Genomic DNA, 12757 nt, shown 5'->3' with positions numbered 1-12757 from the left:
GTGTGGCCACAACTCTGAGAACTCAAGAAGGTGGAAGAAAACGCGCAGGCGCACAAAGAACGCAGCTCTGGCGTGAACGTTGCTCTCGGCCAAGGCGGGTCCACCGAAGTCACGCCCATTCGGACACCAGGAAGCTGTGAGCCCTCCCGTCACCCGGCCCTGAAACCCTTATTGGCTCCGCCTGGCTCTGGATCCTCCTCTAGACCCACCCACACTGCGCTACGGGCGTTTGAGAACGGTGCACCGTTCCCGCCGGAAGTACTTGCCTGGGCGGAAGCTTCTGAGCCACCATATAGCGGAAGTGCCTTCTTTTCCGGCCTCTTTGGTCTCGGTTGCGGAAACAAGATGGTGAGTTTCTTTCAAGGGTTTCTGGAATCGCCTTCCATCCTCATCCTCTGCGTTGTCTTCCTTGCCATCCTTAGGGGGTCGGCAAGGTTCCTGATAAGGGGAGCGGGTGGGCAGCAACGGGGCCAGTAGAATGGCTCCTAACTGTAACTGGGGTACTCAATCTGCAGCCGTGGAGCAGGCGCCAGTCTCGGTCCCTTGCTCCCTTTGATTTTGGGGGAACTCCCACAGCCCTGTCCTCGGATGAGAACTGGAAAAAGAAGCATGTTTTGGGAGTGTTTGGCTCTGTAAGCAAAGGAATTCATTGAAGGGGAGACCTGGCAGGAGCTCTTAGATTTTGGGGGTTGGAATATGTAGGAAAACCACCACCTTATTTCGTCTTGCGACTTGCGTTTTTTTTTCTCTTTAAAAAAAAAAAAAAAACGTAGCTGATTTCAAAATACAGCAACTCTTGCAGAAGGCTTTAGGTAACGTGAAATACTGGTAGTTAATTTAGCATTTAAAAAGTTAGAAGCTTCCGCTGCAGTATCAGCCGTAGATTGTCTTTAAAAATCTTAAAGAGTTAATTTTCTTATCTTGAAAACATCGGAATTCATATAGAAATTATTAGATCAACGAATCGTTCATCCCCTTTGCAGACGAAGGGGACGTCATCGTTTGGAAAGCGTCGCAATAAGACGCACACGTTGTGCCGCCGCTGTGGCTCGAAGGCCTACCACCTTCAGAAGTCGACCTGTGGCAAATGTGGCTATCCTGCCAAGCGAAAGAGAAAGTGTAAGTTGATTGATGTTTCAACACAACTGTGTTAGCTGTTGGAAGGGATGTTAATAGTCTGTTTGCGTTGTACCTAAGTGGGCATGGCTTTGGGCAGTACTTGGTACTTAACGTAAAAGTGCATCTGTATGTGGACGAAGTGGATTTAAAAAACAAGGCACTTTTTAAAGTATATTGACCGACAGTGCGTACAACGTGTGTAGGAAAAACCAGTTAGAACCTGACCTGAATTTATGTTTTAGATAACTGGAGTGCCAAGGCTAAAAGAAGAAATACCACTGGGACCGGTCGAATGAGGCACCTAAAAATTGTATACCGCAGATTCAGGTACAGTTTTTGTGTTTCTATCCTAATTGGTTCTGTGAGCTTAAACAAGAACCTCTTTATCTACGGTAAACTAGGGATACTACCCTGGTTGGTGGGAATGACTCATTGGAAGGTTTTTTTTTTGTTTGTTTTTTTGCTGCCACTGTCAACTTCAGATCAGTTAATCTGCATTTTGTTAATCTTTCAGTGAGCAATAGTATAAGCTATAAACATGGAGAGTGATTTGAGCTAGACTCCCTCAAATGTAATAATACCAGGGATAATCTACATCTTTCTCACCAAAATTTGTCAGGACAGTAGTGGTGAATGAGGCTGGGGTCAGGCCTTCACTTCTGTGGCTTTGAGCAAATCTGCTATAGAAAACTGTCATAGTTATTGCATTAGTATAGAATGAAAGATACCTTTCTGTCTTGTCAAAGCCAGGCTTTAGAGTTAGAATGCAGAATTTCAGCTCCAACCTGGACTTTCAGAGAAACTGCATTTTAACGGCATCTTTTAAGGTGTCTTAGGTCTCAACTAAGATCATTCTTTGTTGGAGAATCCCTGGCCTTTGCCCCCTCAATTCCAGATTTTCTAATTTTAAAAGATAACAAGGAATTTTGAGGCTTTGTAAACACTACACACTTACATGTGTTTGTGTTCATGTGCTGAGATGACCTTTCTTTGCCCTTAAAAGCATTGTACAGTAGTGTGGGCTTAGCATTGAGTGGTCTGCTAGTTTAATGTCCGTTTAAGAGCATGAACTGATGAGAAGTCTTTAAAAGGGGGATAACTACAGCTGTTGCAGCATCCAGTTCATCTTAAGGATTTCAACGATTAGTCACACAATAAATGTTCTGGTTTTAAAAAATATGTGGTGTGCTAAGGTATTTTAATTGCCTTAGTGTGTATGCATATTAAAAGTTAAAAATGTAAAGCATAGTTAAGCAGTTTAGAAAATATCCGCCATTAAACCTGCTCCTTTTTTTGCCTTGGTTAAAGAATACTGCCTAATAGCCTAGGGACACATTTTCACACATAACCTTAGGGCTCTTAATCTGGAGAGAAGTACTGGCCCAGTGATCAGTACAACCAAATAAATTGTTGACCTTTTTTCCAGTTGCAGTTAAATATATGCTTAAAATGGGTGATTTGATGCAGAAGTAGTAAATAAAATGTTGCAGCTTATCTGTGATGTTGTAAAAATAAATGTCTGAACATATGAATTTAATACTGATTTCAGCATTCAACTGAGATAAGCTCATTTAAATCTGTATTAGTAAAAGTTGAAATGTAAATATTGGAGTTGCTGAAGTAATGGTTTTGTTTTTAACATTACGCAGGCATGGATTCCGTGAAGGAACAACGCCTAAACCCAAGAGGGCAGCTGTTGCAGCATCCAGTTCATCTTAAGGATTTCAAGGATTAGTCACACAATAAATGTTCTGGTTTTAAAAAATGTGTGGTGTGCTAAGGTATTTTTAATTGCCTTGTAGTATCAGTGAATTACTGTAGGATTGGGGATAGGACAACTTAATATTAGAGTTACTTGTTAAGTTACTGTTCTGGGGCACTAGTTTTGACCTGGGTTGTCTTCAAGCAGACAACACTGGAAGATAATGGAAAGAAAGTATGAGCACAGCAGAGCTCATGTGACATACATGGATATTTAAAATGTTAGAGTAAATGAGAAAGCATAAGTGCTTTTAGTAGCCTTTATCTGCTATAGTCTAATGAATGATTGGAGAGTGGTCATTAATCCTGTGTGATAGGATTTGGAGTACCAGTGAGAACGTGAAGGACAGGTGTTGAATGAGTTTTGGAAAGGTGATGTTAGCTCATAGAGTCTCCAAAACGGTTGGTTGGTGTCTAGTATACAGGCTTATGTGTTATTTAAGGTGGCCAGCTGAGTGAATACCTGAAGCTACTTGCTAGGTGGGAGTCCAAAACACTTGGGTGGGTTAAGAGAAAGTCTGTAGGGCCATATGCAAACGCAGTGGATTGAATAGAAAGTAAAGGAAAGCGAAATATGTAAACGTAGATTTGTGGACAAAAGGCAATGATAAATAAGGTCTCCAGGAGAATTTTTGTAACCCTCAAATGATCATTGATCTTTCTGTGTTAAAGTGCTCTGAAATTTTTTACCATGCTTTCCCAGCTCTGGTGGTTTATTGTCCGTTATTTGAAATGTGACAAGGCCAACTTAGTTGGAGTGACAGCAGAGAAGATTAAGTGGAGCACAAGTGTTCGAACAGTCACCATAAAATAGAGTGGTCAAGTACTATCTAACTTAGAGCTTTCATTGATTGCAACTTGACCTGTGGAGGATGTTCATGATCTTCAGTGCCTCGCTAACCTTACTTTACTGCACCCTATAATGCTTTGCCAGGATACTAGCTAAGTTTTGCCCTCCTGATTTTCTCTTTAGCTCCTAACTCATACTTCAGATCACAGCTTACACTCAATTGTACAGGAGCCCCTGCTGATAGAAACCGATATTGGGCTTCCTGATACAAGATCTGAAATGACAGAGCTCTGTACTTCAGGGATCTATTAAGAGTATGGTTCCTGGAGTTTGGCTGCCATCATTTGTTAGTGTGATTTTCCTAACTTCAGTGCCTCTGCTCACTGGTAAACTAGAAGGCTAATGGTAACTTTCATGTGTTTGTGAGCACAGTCAAATAGTTAAGCAAAGGTTCTTTTACAGTAGACAGCTGAAAATAATTAGGTTCAAGTTTATGAAATTGCTTTTGATCTAAAACCTATAGGTGGTCCTTGAACAACCAGGTTTGAACTGTCTCAATAAATGCAGTATAGCACTACAGACATCTTCCTGATGATTTCTTCACATTATATCTAGCTTGATTGTAAGAATATGGTGTATGATACATATATAAAATGTATGTTGACTGTTAACTAGTAAAGCTTCCAATCCATTGTTAAGTTTGGGGGGAATTGAATTTACACGTGGATTTTTGACTGCATGGTACATTTGCATGCTAACCCTCCATCGTTCATGGCTTAGCTATACTTCGGCTTGAGAGAACTGAAATGAAATAATCTGACTTGATTGCAAAGTCTTTCTGAAATCTTCCAGTGTTATTACTAGTTGGTTCCTGAATGATGGAGGGACCCATTAAGATAGGTAATGGCCAGTATAGAATAACTAGGCTTTGAGGCAAATGAGCACTGACCTGAAGACCTGTGGAATTAACTGAATACTAGGTCAGGAAAAGCATTGGTGCAAAGGGGAAGGGGGTGTGGGGACTGGTGGGCAGGGATGCATTAACAAAGGCCTGTGTGTTGGAGTATAAGGTGAGCTTACTTCATTTGCCAATGCGTGTGACCCTTAGCACAGAGTTAAGTTTTGAAAACTACTCTGGCTCCGTGGTAATTCTCCCCACAGACCATGGAAGGCACATGGACCAAATGAAACCGCCCTGATGAATTAAAAGTGATTTTAAAGCCCAGGGAGAAGCAATGGGAAAGAGATGGGGCTGGGTTGGCACATTCTGAAGAGTGCAAACAGGTGTATTCAGTTGAGTCAGTTTGCAGAAGTTCATGTCTGATGAATTGGATGATATCCTGAGGATTGGTTGAGGTTTGGGCAGTAGGTCCCAGTCTGACAAAAGATGCCCCACTTAATTCTATTGAGACAGTAAAAGGGACACCTGAGCCACCTAATCTCCTTACTGAACTGCTGAGGAATTTGTGTTTCTTGGGCAGAGGCTACTCAGGACCAGATGAGTATCACCAACGTGTGGCTGAAATGAGAACCAGAAATACTGAGTGCCTTGTGTCATGTATTTATTTGGTCCTTTAATCACAGATAGTGTGGTTTGTCAAGAGAGGGAAGAATCTAGAGGTGTAAGTAAGCTGTGAGCAGATGAAAAGTTTCAAGTAGTAAAGTGCTAATGTAATGAGAAGTCATTGAAGGTTTTGGACCCCCCCCCCCCCCCCAGTGGCACTAAGGTTAGTTTTCATTATCAAGATAAATGTGGAAGGTGGTGATGTGGATGTCATGAGTCTTGAAGCTGGAAAATCAGGAAGCAGGTTCTGAAATGGTGTGAAAATGAGGAGTGGGCTAAGGTAGTGGCAGGACTGGCTGTGTTAGGGAGGTCTCTAACGAGAATATCTAAATCAAAGGGAGTTTCCAGCCCCCCTCCCATTTCCTTCTGTAACAGGCTGTGTGAACATTCCATGAGATCATATATGCAAAAATATTACCAGGGAGATAGGAATCTTTGATGACAGTTTTCTGGCCATGGCAAAGAGGTGATTTGTTCATTTCACTGAGGAAGTAGAGTAGTATGGAGGCAAGAGGGGAGGCAAGAGGGGGAAACACTAAACTCGGGTTTTGTTGCAATGCCTCTGGGACATCATGAAGTGTTCAGAAGGAATTGAATAAACCTGGTGGCAGTTCTAGTTAGAAGGCTAGGCTGGAGGGGCGCCTGGGTGGCTCAGTCGGGTTAGCATCCGACTTCAGCTCAGGTCATGATCTCACAGTTTTGTGAGTTCAAGCCCCGCATCGGGCACTGTGCTGACAGCTCAGAACCTGGAGCCTGCTTCAGATTCTGTGTCACCCTCTCTGCCCCTCCCATGCTCACACTCTGTCTCTCTCAATAATAAATAAAATTTTTAAAAAGGTGGCTAGACTGGAGCTCTATAGTGGAAGTAGTGAACTTAGAGTTGTGAAAGGGAACATATTTTAGGACGCCTAGGCAGCTCAGTCAGTGGGGATTCCCACTTGTAATTTCAGCTCAGGTCATGATCTTGCTGTTTGTGGGTTTGAGCCCCTCATGGGGGCTGTGCAAAGCCTGCTTGGGACTTCTCCCTCTCTGCCTCTCCCCACTCACTGTCTCAAAATAAAGAGGGGGACCTATTTTAAAGGTTAGAATGGTGAAGATAATTTCCACAGAGATGGGAGGTGATGGTGAGACCTAGTGGCCATTTAGAAATGATGGATGCAATTTCTTGACTGAGGAACTTCAGTAGCCATCCTTCAGACAGTAATGGTTGAAACTGAAAAGATACAAACTCAAAAAAAAAAAAAAGACGGTTTAGAGAGGCTCAAAGAAAGATGTGGGGAAATGTCCATATACTAGAGAGAGTAGTTCATTCATTTGTTCACCATACAATCTGTGTAGTAATGTTCATACTATGCGCCTTCCATGTTAGAGGTGCAGTGGGAACAAAAACGTGGTTGAAGTTGACAGTCAACTCCAGTGTTTGCAGAATAATGAACCCATGAACTAGGACAGGGTTGAGTCAGAAAGAAAGGGGATTATTTGACAGGGCATTCGATCACCTGGCTGAGGTCAAGTAGAATGAAGTGGTGGGGGGGTTGTTTTTGAGAATGAAGATTTTAAAAATAAAGATTTCCAGATTTGGCAAAATTTGGGTTAGTGTTTACTTTCCATAAACTTTATTTCAGTAGAGTATTGAGAATAAAGCCAGTTTTCTAAGGATTCAGCAAAGATGGGCAATGAGGAATGGAGAGTTTAGTTTTAAAAAGATGCTTTTGGAAAGATACTGGAAATTCTGTGGTTTTCTTCATTTCTGTTGATGATAAAGTGCCCCTTCTCATATATCAAATACCTGTTTAGTGACCTCTGTGTGCCAGAAGTAGTTCCAGGTCCAGGAGATATGTAGAAAATGACAAAAGGACCCTGCTCTGACAGATTTCAATCGTGTGGACTAGGCTTGTGTGTGTGTGTGTTGGAGGTTGACCATTAGCAAGTAGGCAATTTCAGGTAGTGATAAGTGCTGTGAAGACAAAGATGCGAAAGAGAATGGGGGTGGGGATAGAGAACCCTTCTTAGAAAGGTGGTTAAGAGGGGTGCCTAGGTGGCTCAGTCGGTTAGGTATCGGACCAGCTCAGGTCGTGATCTCACGGCTCGTGGGTTTGAGTCCTGCTTTGGGCTCTGTGCTGACAGCTCAGAGCCTGGAGCCTGCTTCAGATTCTGTGTCTCCCTCTCTCTCTGCCCCTCCCTGACTAGTGCTCTCTTTCTCTCTCTCTCTCTCTCTCTCTCTCTCTCTCTCTTTTTTTTTTTTTTTTTTTTTAAAAAGGTGGCTAAGCTAAATGAAAAGGAGCCACCCCCACAAAGACCAGAACAGTCATTCAGGCAGAGATTATACTCTGCCTTTTTTGAATTCTGGATTGGTTGCAAAATTTAGCTTAGGCTATAATTAGCTGAAATTTTGTAATACTGTATATTCATGTAAGAAAAGCAAAGTAACAGGGTGTCTGGTTGGCTCAGTTGGTAGGGCACATAACTATTTTTGGGTTGTGAGTTCAAGCCCCATCGTGGGTGTAGATTAATTAATTAGTTTAATTAATTAAACTTCTTTTTAAAAATGTTAAAAAGTAATGCATTATAGAATTGTTTTATTTCAGAGAAAGCTTTCTTTTTCACAGTACATATGGGTTATATTTAGTTTTTTTTTTTCCTCAAAACAAAAGTAGTTTGAATCATAAGAAAAGCACAGGGTAGAGACTGTCAGTAAACTTAGGAATCAAGAATGGAATCTGAAGCAAAAGTGTCCTTGTACACTAAGAGAGGGATGTTTGTCAAGGAAAATTCCATTGAAAAAATGGTTCCTGTGTATGCAAGTGGTTTGTAGAATAAGCATGGTAAGTGGATTGAGATAAAAACCTAACTTTTTGTGTCCTTTCTTTATACAGTGGGAATATGCTCCAGTGCCCCAGGATGAAGACTTGGTCTGACCCATGTATTTTTAGAGCACTCACAGATAATAAAAAAGATCTTCCAGCCATGATTAGTTGTAAAAACAGTTTTACTTCAATAAGTAAAATGTCCAATCCTTTGTAATAAATCAAAACTCAAAGATGACTTAACCTTAACTCAGTTCTTCCAGCCTGACTTCCTTTGGGCTGGATGCCAGCAGTGGAAAAGGGGGAATGGTTGCTCTGGTTTCAGCTTTCTGTATAACTGGGACTTGTAAACAGCAATTTTATTCCTCCCTGGACCCAGCAGAGGATTAAGCTGACTTTTACTCTCTTGGGCTCTTGGATTACCTTGGAGATTTCCTACTGATTTCCCTCTCCTGTAGTTCTCATCTCCATTCAGAATAGTCTTTTGTGACTTCTTCCTAGCCCATAGTATCCAGCTTCTTTCTCCTAGGATTTTCTGTACCTCTCAGGGCTGTATTGGCAGGATCCAAAACTATTCCATGCTGTCTCTTTCCTGAGTGGCCCACATTTGGTCCACAGGAAACATTCCCACATCCCTGACCTGACCAAATTCTGAAGTGCAGGGAGATATGGCAGCAGGCCTCTCCTGGCACGCCACCAAAACAGTTGCAGGAAACACATTTCAAAGCTCTGAGTGGTCCCTTTGAAGTTCCCTTCACCATATTTAGGACTAGAAGGTAGCAACCCTTGTTTCCAAGGTTGGATTAAATACTTAAAACTCTTCAAAGGTTTTTCTTTGCCAATCTCTCCCTTGTACCCCTTTTATATCATTGATCCAAGGATTCTAAAAGCTGTGACCAGGTTTTTGGATATATTTTCTTGGGGGCGGGGGGGGGAGGGGGTGAGAATGTGTGTTTAATTTTGGTAGTTTCCTAAAGCAAGAAAAGTCCTATTCTGGTTAAGTGTTACATTTATATAGCTCTGCACCATAAACATCTAGCAATGTAAAAAAGTATTTGGTTTGCCTTTAAAAATGTTTAAAATGATTTGAACTCCCACGTGGTCTATAGAGAAGGTAAGTCCTGGAGAGGAAAGGTCTTGAAAAACAACAACTGGTAAAATGGTATCAGAGAAAAGTCCAGCTTCCCCAAGTTAGGATAGAGGTAGTAGAGGTGGCTGAAGAGGAAGCAAACGATACTGTGCCAGGCGGCAAACGGTATTATTTCAGGAACATAATTATCTTGGGCAAATGGGAGGAATGGAGGGGTGGCATATGATCCAGCCACCTCAGAATGGACAAGGCATAGTCAGGGCAGAAACTGTCGATGCTTCCTGTGTCCCAGAGGAGCAGCCCTCAGAGAAGAGTTCCCCAGGCGAGGACACAGGAAGCGGAAAGCCTCAGAGAGAAGTACTGTCCAATTAGGGACGGCTCCTGGGAGAGACACCTCTGGGAACATCTCCTGTGAGGTAGCACAGCATTGCGCGGTGCTTTTACAGTTTCAGGAAACTTGAGATGGTGTGAAAGGACTCCTTTATTGTGGAGAGGAGAAAAGGGCATAGATTACTTGTTAAAGGCACATATTTTCTTTGGTAATAAAAATTTGACAGCAGTGAGTGTTGTTGGAATGCATTCCTTTAATGAAGACATTGCACAATGTGAGCCTTTAGCAAATTTGTCTTCATTAGTAGAACCCTTACTCATCCATGGCCTGGATGTGGAACCACTGTGCTAATCATACTAATCATATGTGATAAAGTACAGATCCAAGATACCATGCACATACATAATTTCAGCATTGGGTTAACTTGTTTAAAAGGTAAGAAGAAACCATTTTCCAGTAATCCTGATCAGAGCAAATCTGCTCTTTTCTGATCTACTCCCTCTCAAAAAGTCCTGTGACAGAATATATTATAGAGTAAAATCCTCAACAGTTAAATTTTGAACAGTTTAAAATTTTTGAATAAATTTCATATTCATTAAAGAGAGAACTTTTAAAGTCTAAATAGACTAATTATAGGTAGATTTAAAGACAGCATCACGCACATTCTCCCTTCTGGGTTTTTTCAATGTCTTGAGTTTATGCTAAAATCTGTGTAGATGCAAGCACAGACAGGCATTTGGTATTTGCAAAATAAGGAAGCCACTTACTGTATCAAAACATGGTAGTTTACCACATAAATGCCAGAGGTAACATGTAGAGTGTAAAATACAAACATCCAGCAAAAATAGTTGGTATATCAGGGTTCAATGAGACAGAAATCACACAATAATCTGAACAGGAATCCTATAAGGTAAGGGATTGAGGTAATGTAGAAATGAATACAAAAATGAAAGAGAACTCTACAGAATATAGGAAGAGCAGAAATAAAGGAGCAGGCACTACCCCTAGAAGCAGAGATAAGGCACCAAAGGAAAAGGCCTCACCCCTGGAACTGAGATTCAGAAAGTAGAGCATAGCTCATTGGGTATTGGAGTGTCTTGCTGCTGGGACTTAGCTGGGAAGCCCAGTGGGATGTTGATGGAGAAGCCATTTACAGGGAGGCGTGCTGCCCAATAGCCTTCTGCTGTGAAACTGCCTGAAGGGGCTCTGAGGGAAGCTTCTGGTCATTTAGGCACCTGTGGCCATTGCAGGAACCTGGCTCTGGAAAAATCGTAGGCCTCTTTCCCAAGTTTACCAAGAATCATTTTATTTTTAAAGATTTTAAGTAATCTCCACACCCAATATGGGGCTCAAACTTCACAACCCCGAGATCAAGAGTCACATACTCTGCCAACTGAGCCAGCCAGGCACCCCAAGAATAATTTTATTTATTTTTTTTCTGTTAATGCGCACAAGTGGTGGAGTGGGGGGAGGGGCAGAGGGAGAGAGAGAGAGAGAGAGAGAGAGAGAGAGAATCTGAAGATACAGGCTCCACAGTGGACTCTGATGCCAGGCTCGATCCCATGACCCTGGGATCATGACCTGAGGCAAATTCAAGAGTTGGGCACTTAGCCGACTGAGCCACCCAGGTGCCTTCCCACCCCAAGAATCATTTTAATACAGCTTAGAGTTCTTTGTCAGATTTAATCTAAGTAAAATTTGTGCTGACTTGGCCAATATAAATGTCTGTAAAATATGCTAGACAGTCATTGTCTAATTTAGAAATATAATGTGAGCCACAAATGCAAACCACGTATGTAGTTTTAAATTTTCTAGCAGCCACATTTAAAAATGGAAGAAAACAGGGTGCCTGCCTGGCTCAGTCGATAGAGCATGTGACTCCTGATCTCATAATCATGAGTTTGAGCCTCATGTTGGGTGTGAGATTACTTTAAAAAAATGTAAAAAGAGGTGCCTGGGTGCCTCAATTGGTTAAGCACCTGACCCTTGATTTAGGCTCAGGTCATGATCTCACATTTCGTGGATTCAAGCCCTGTGTCCATGCTCAGCATGGAGCCTGCTTAGAATTCTTTCTCTGTCTCTCCCCCACCCACGCTCTCTCTCTCTCTCTCAGAATACATAAATAAACTTTTTTTTAATGTAAAAAAAGGTGAAACTAATTTTATTATATATATTTTTTTACGTTTATTTTGAAGAGTGAGCAAGCAAGGAAGGGGCAGAGAGAGGGAGAGAGATTTTAATATTTTTTAACAGTATGTCTAACATCATTTACCATGTAATTAGTACAAAACTGGAGATATTTTTCATTCTTTTTTCATACCAAGTCTTCAAAATACAGTCTGTATTCTATAGTTCCAACACATCTCAGTTCAGATGTCACATTTCAAACGTTCAATTGCTATGTGTGGCTAGGGGTTACCCTATCGGGTAGCATGAACCTTGACATCAAGTTTAGCATTTTGAGGTTGAGTGATCATTGAAGCTGTCTGAATCAGAAATAGTGTTGGGGGCACCTGGTGGCTTAGCAGTTAAGCATCCGACTCTTCATTTTGGCTCAGGTCATGATCTCACGGTTTGTGAGTTTGAACCCCACATTGGGCTCCATGCTGACAGCGAGAGCCTGCTTGGGATTCTCTCTCCCTTTCTCTCTGCCCCTCCCCCACTCTCTCTCTTTCTCTCAAAATAAATAAACTTAAAAAAAATGGTGCTGCATTCACCATGTAAATCTATAGGTAAAATCAAAACATTCAAAAGTTATTACCTTTTAGGTCAATTAAGCCCAGCTTTTTACCTGTAAATTGGTAAAAATAAATAAGTAAGTAAGTAAATAGATAAATAAATAAAATGTTGTGCCTACCTAATCATGTTGTTGTTGCAAAGTGTTGCTATGAGAACAAGATGAGATAGTACATAGAAGTTATCAGCCCAGTGCCTGGTAAAAGTTTGATAAATGTTAGTGGTCATTATTATTACTATCTAGGTATCATTCCTGGATAAGGGATATCACTTTGATAATAGCAGAAAGTCAGAAAGAACCCTATAAAGACAACATGTATCTAGGTGAATCTACTACAGTCAATGATCTATGCTATATTAGACTCTATAGCACTGTAGGCTCAGAAATTTGATTTGATCAGAACAATGAGCATGGCTTATCTCTCAGGTGAAGCTCATATTAACCAAGTAACCAAGATGACCATATATCCAACAAACTTGTTTTTAACCTTCTGTCTACAAAAGTAAACTGAAAACTGTCTTTGTGCCAGACGCTGATCTAGGCATTGGGGATATATCA

The 12757-nt window shown here is 41.4% G+C and overlaps 1 protein-coding gene and 1 non-coding gene across 2 annotated transcripts; both read left to right on the top strand.

Annotated features, from left to right (window-relative positions):
- Nucleotides 1–239: 239 nt before the first annotated feature.
- RPL37 (ribosomal protein L37) lies at nucleotides 240–2885 on the top strand. The gene is made up of 4 exons (XM_060634065.2): nucleotides 240–348; nucleotides 984–1119; nucleotides 1362–1446; nucleotides 2769–2885. The coding sequence occupies exons 1-4, from the start codon at nucleotides 346–348 to the stop codon at nucleotides 2836–2838; spliced, it is 294 nt and encodes a 97-aa protein (XP_060490048.2). The 5' UTR covers nucleotides 240–345; the 3' UTR covers nucleotides 2839–2885.
- Nucleotides 2608–2687, top strand: LOC132682619 (small nucleolar RNA SNORD72). Its single transcript, XR_009611790.1, has one exon. It is a non-coding gene; the product is annotated as a small nucleolar RNA SNORD72 (small nucleolar RNA).
- Nucleotides 2886–12757: the final 9872 nt, after the last annotated feature.

Source organism: Panthera onca, chromosome A1 (genome assembly GCF_046562875.1).
Source record: "Panthera onca isolate mPanOnc1 chromosome A1, mPanOnc1 haplotype 2, whole genome shotgun sequence".
NCBI lineage: Eukaryota > Metazoa > Chordata > Mammalia > Carnivora > Felidae > Panthera > Panthera onca.
This window is presented reverse-complemented; position numbering and strand designations above follow the sequence as displayed.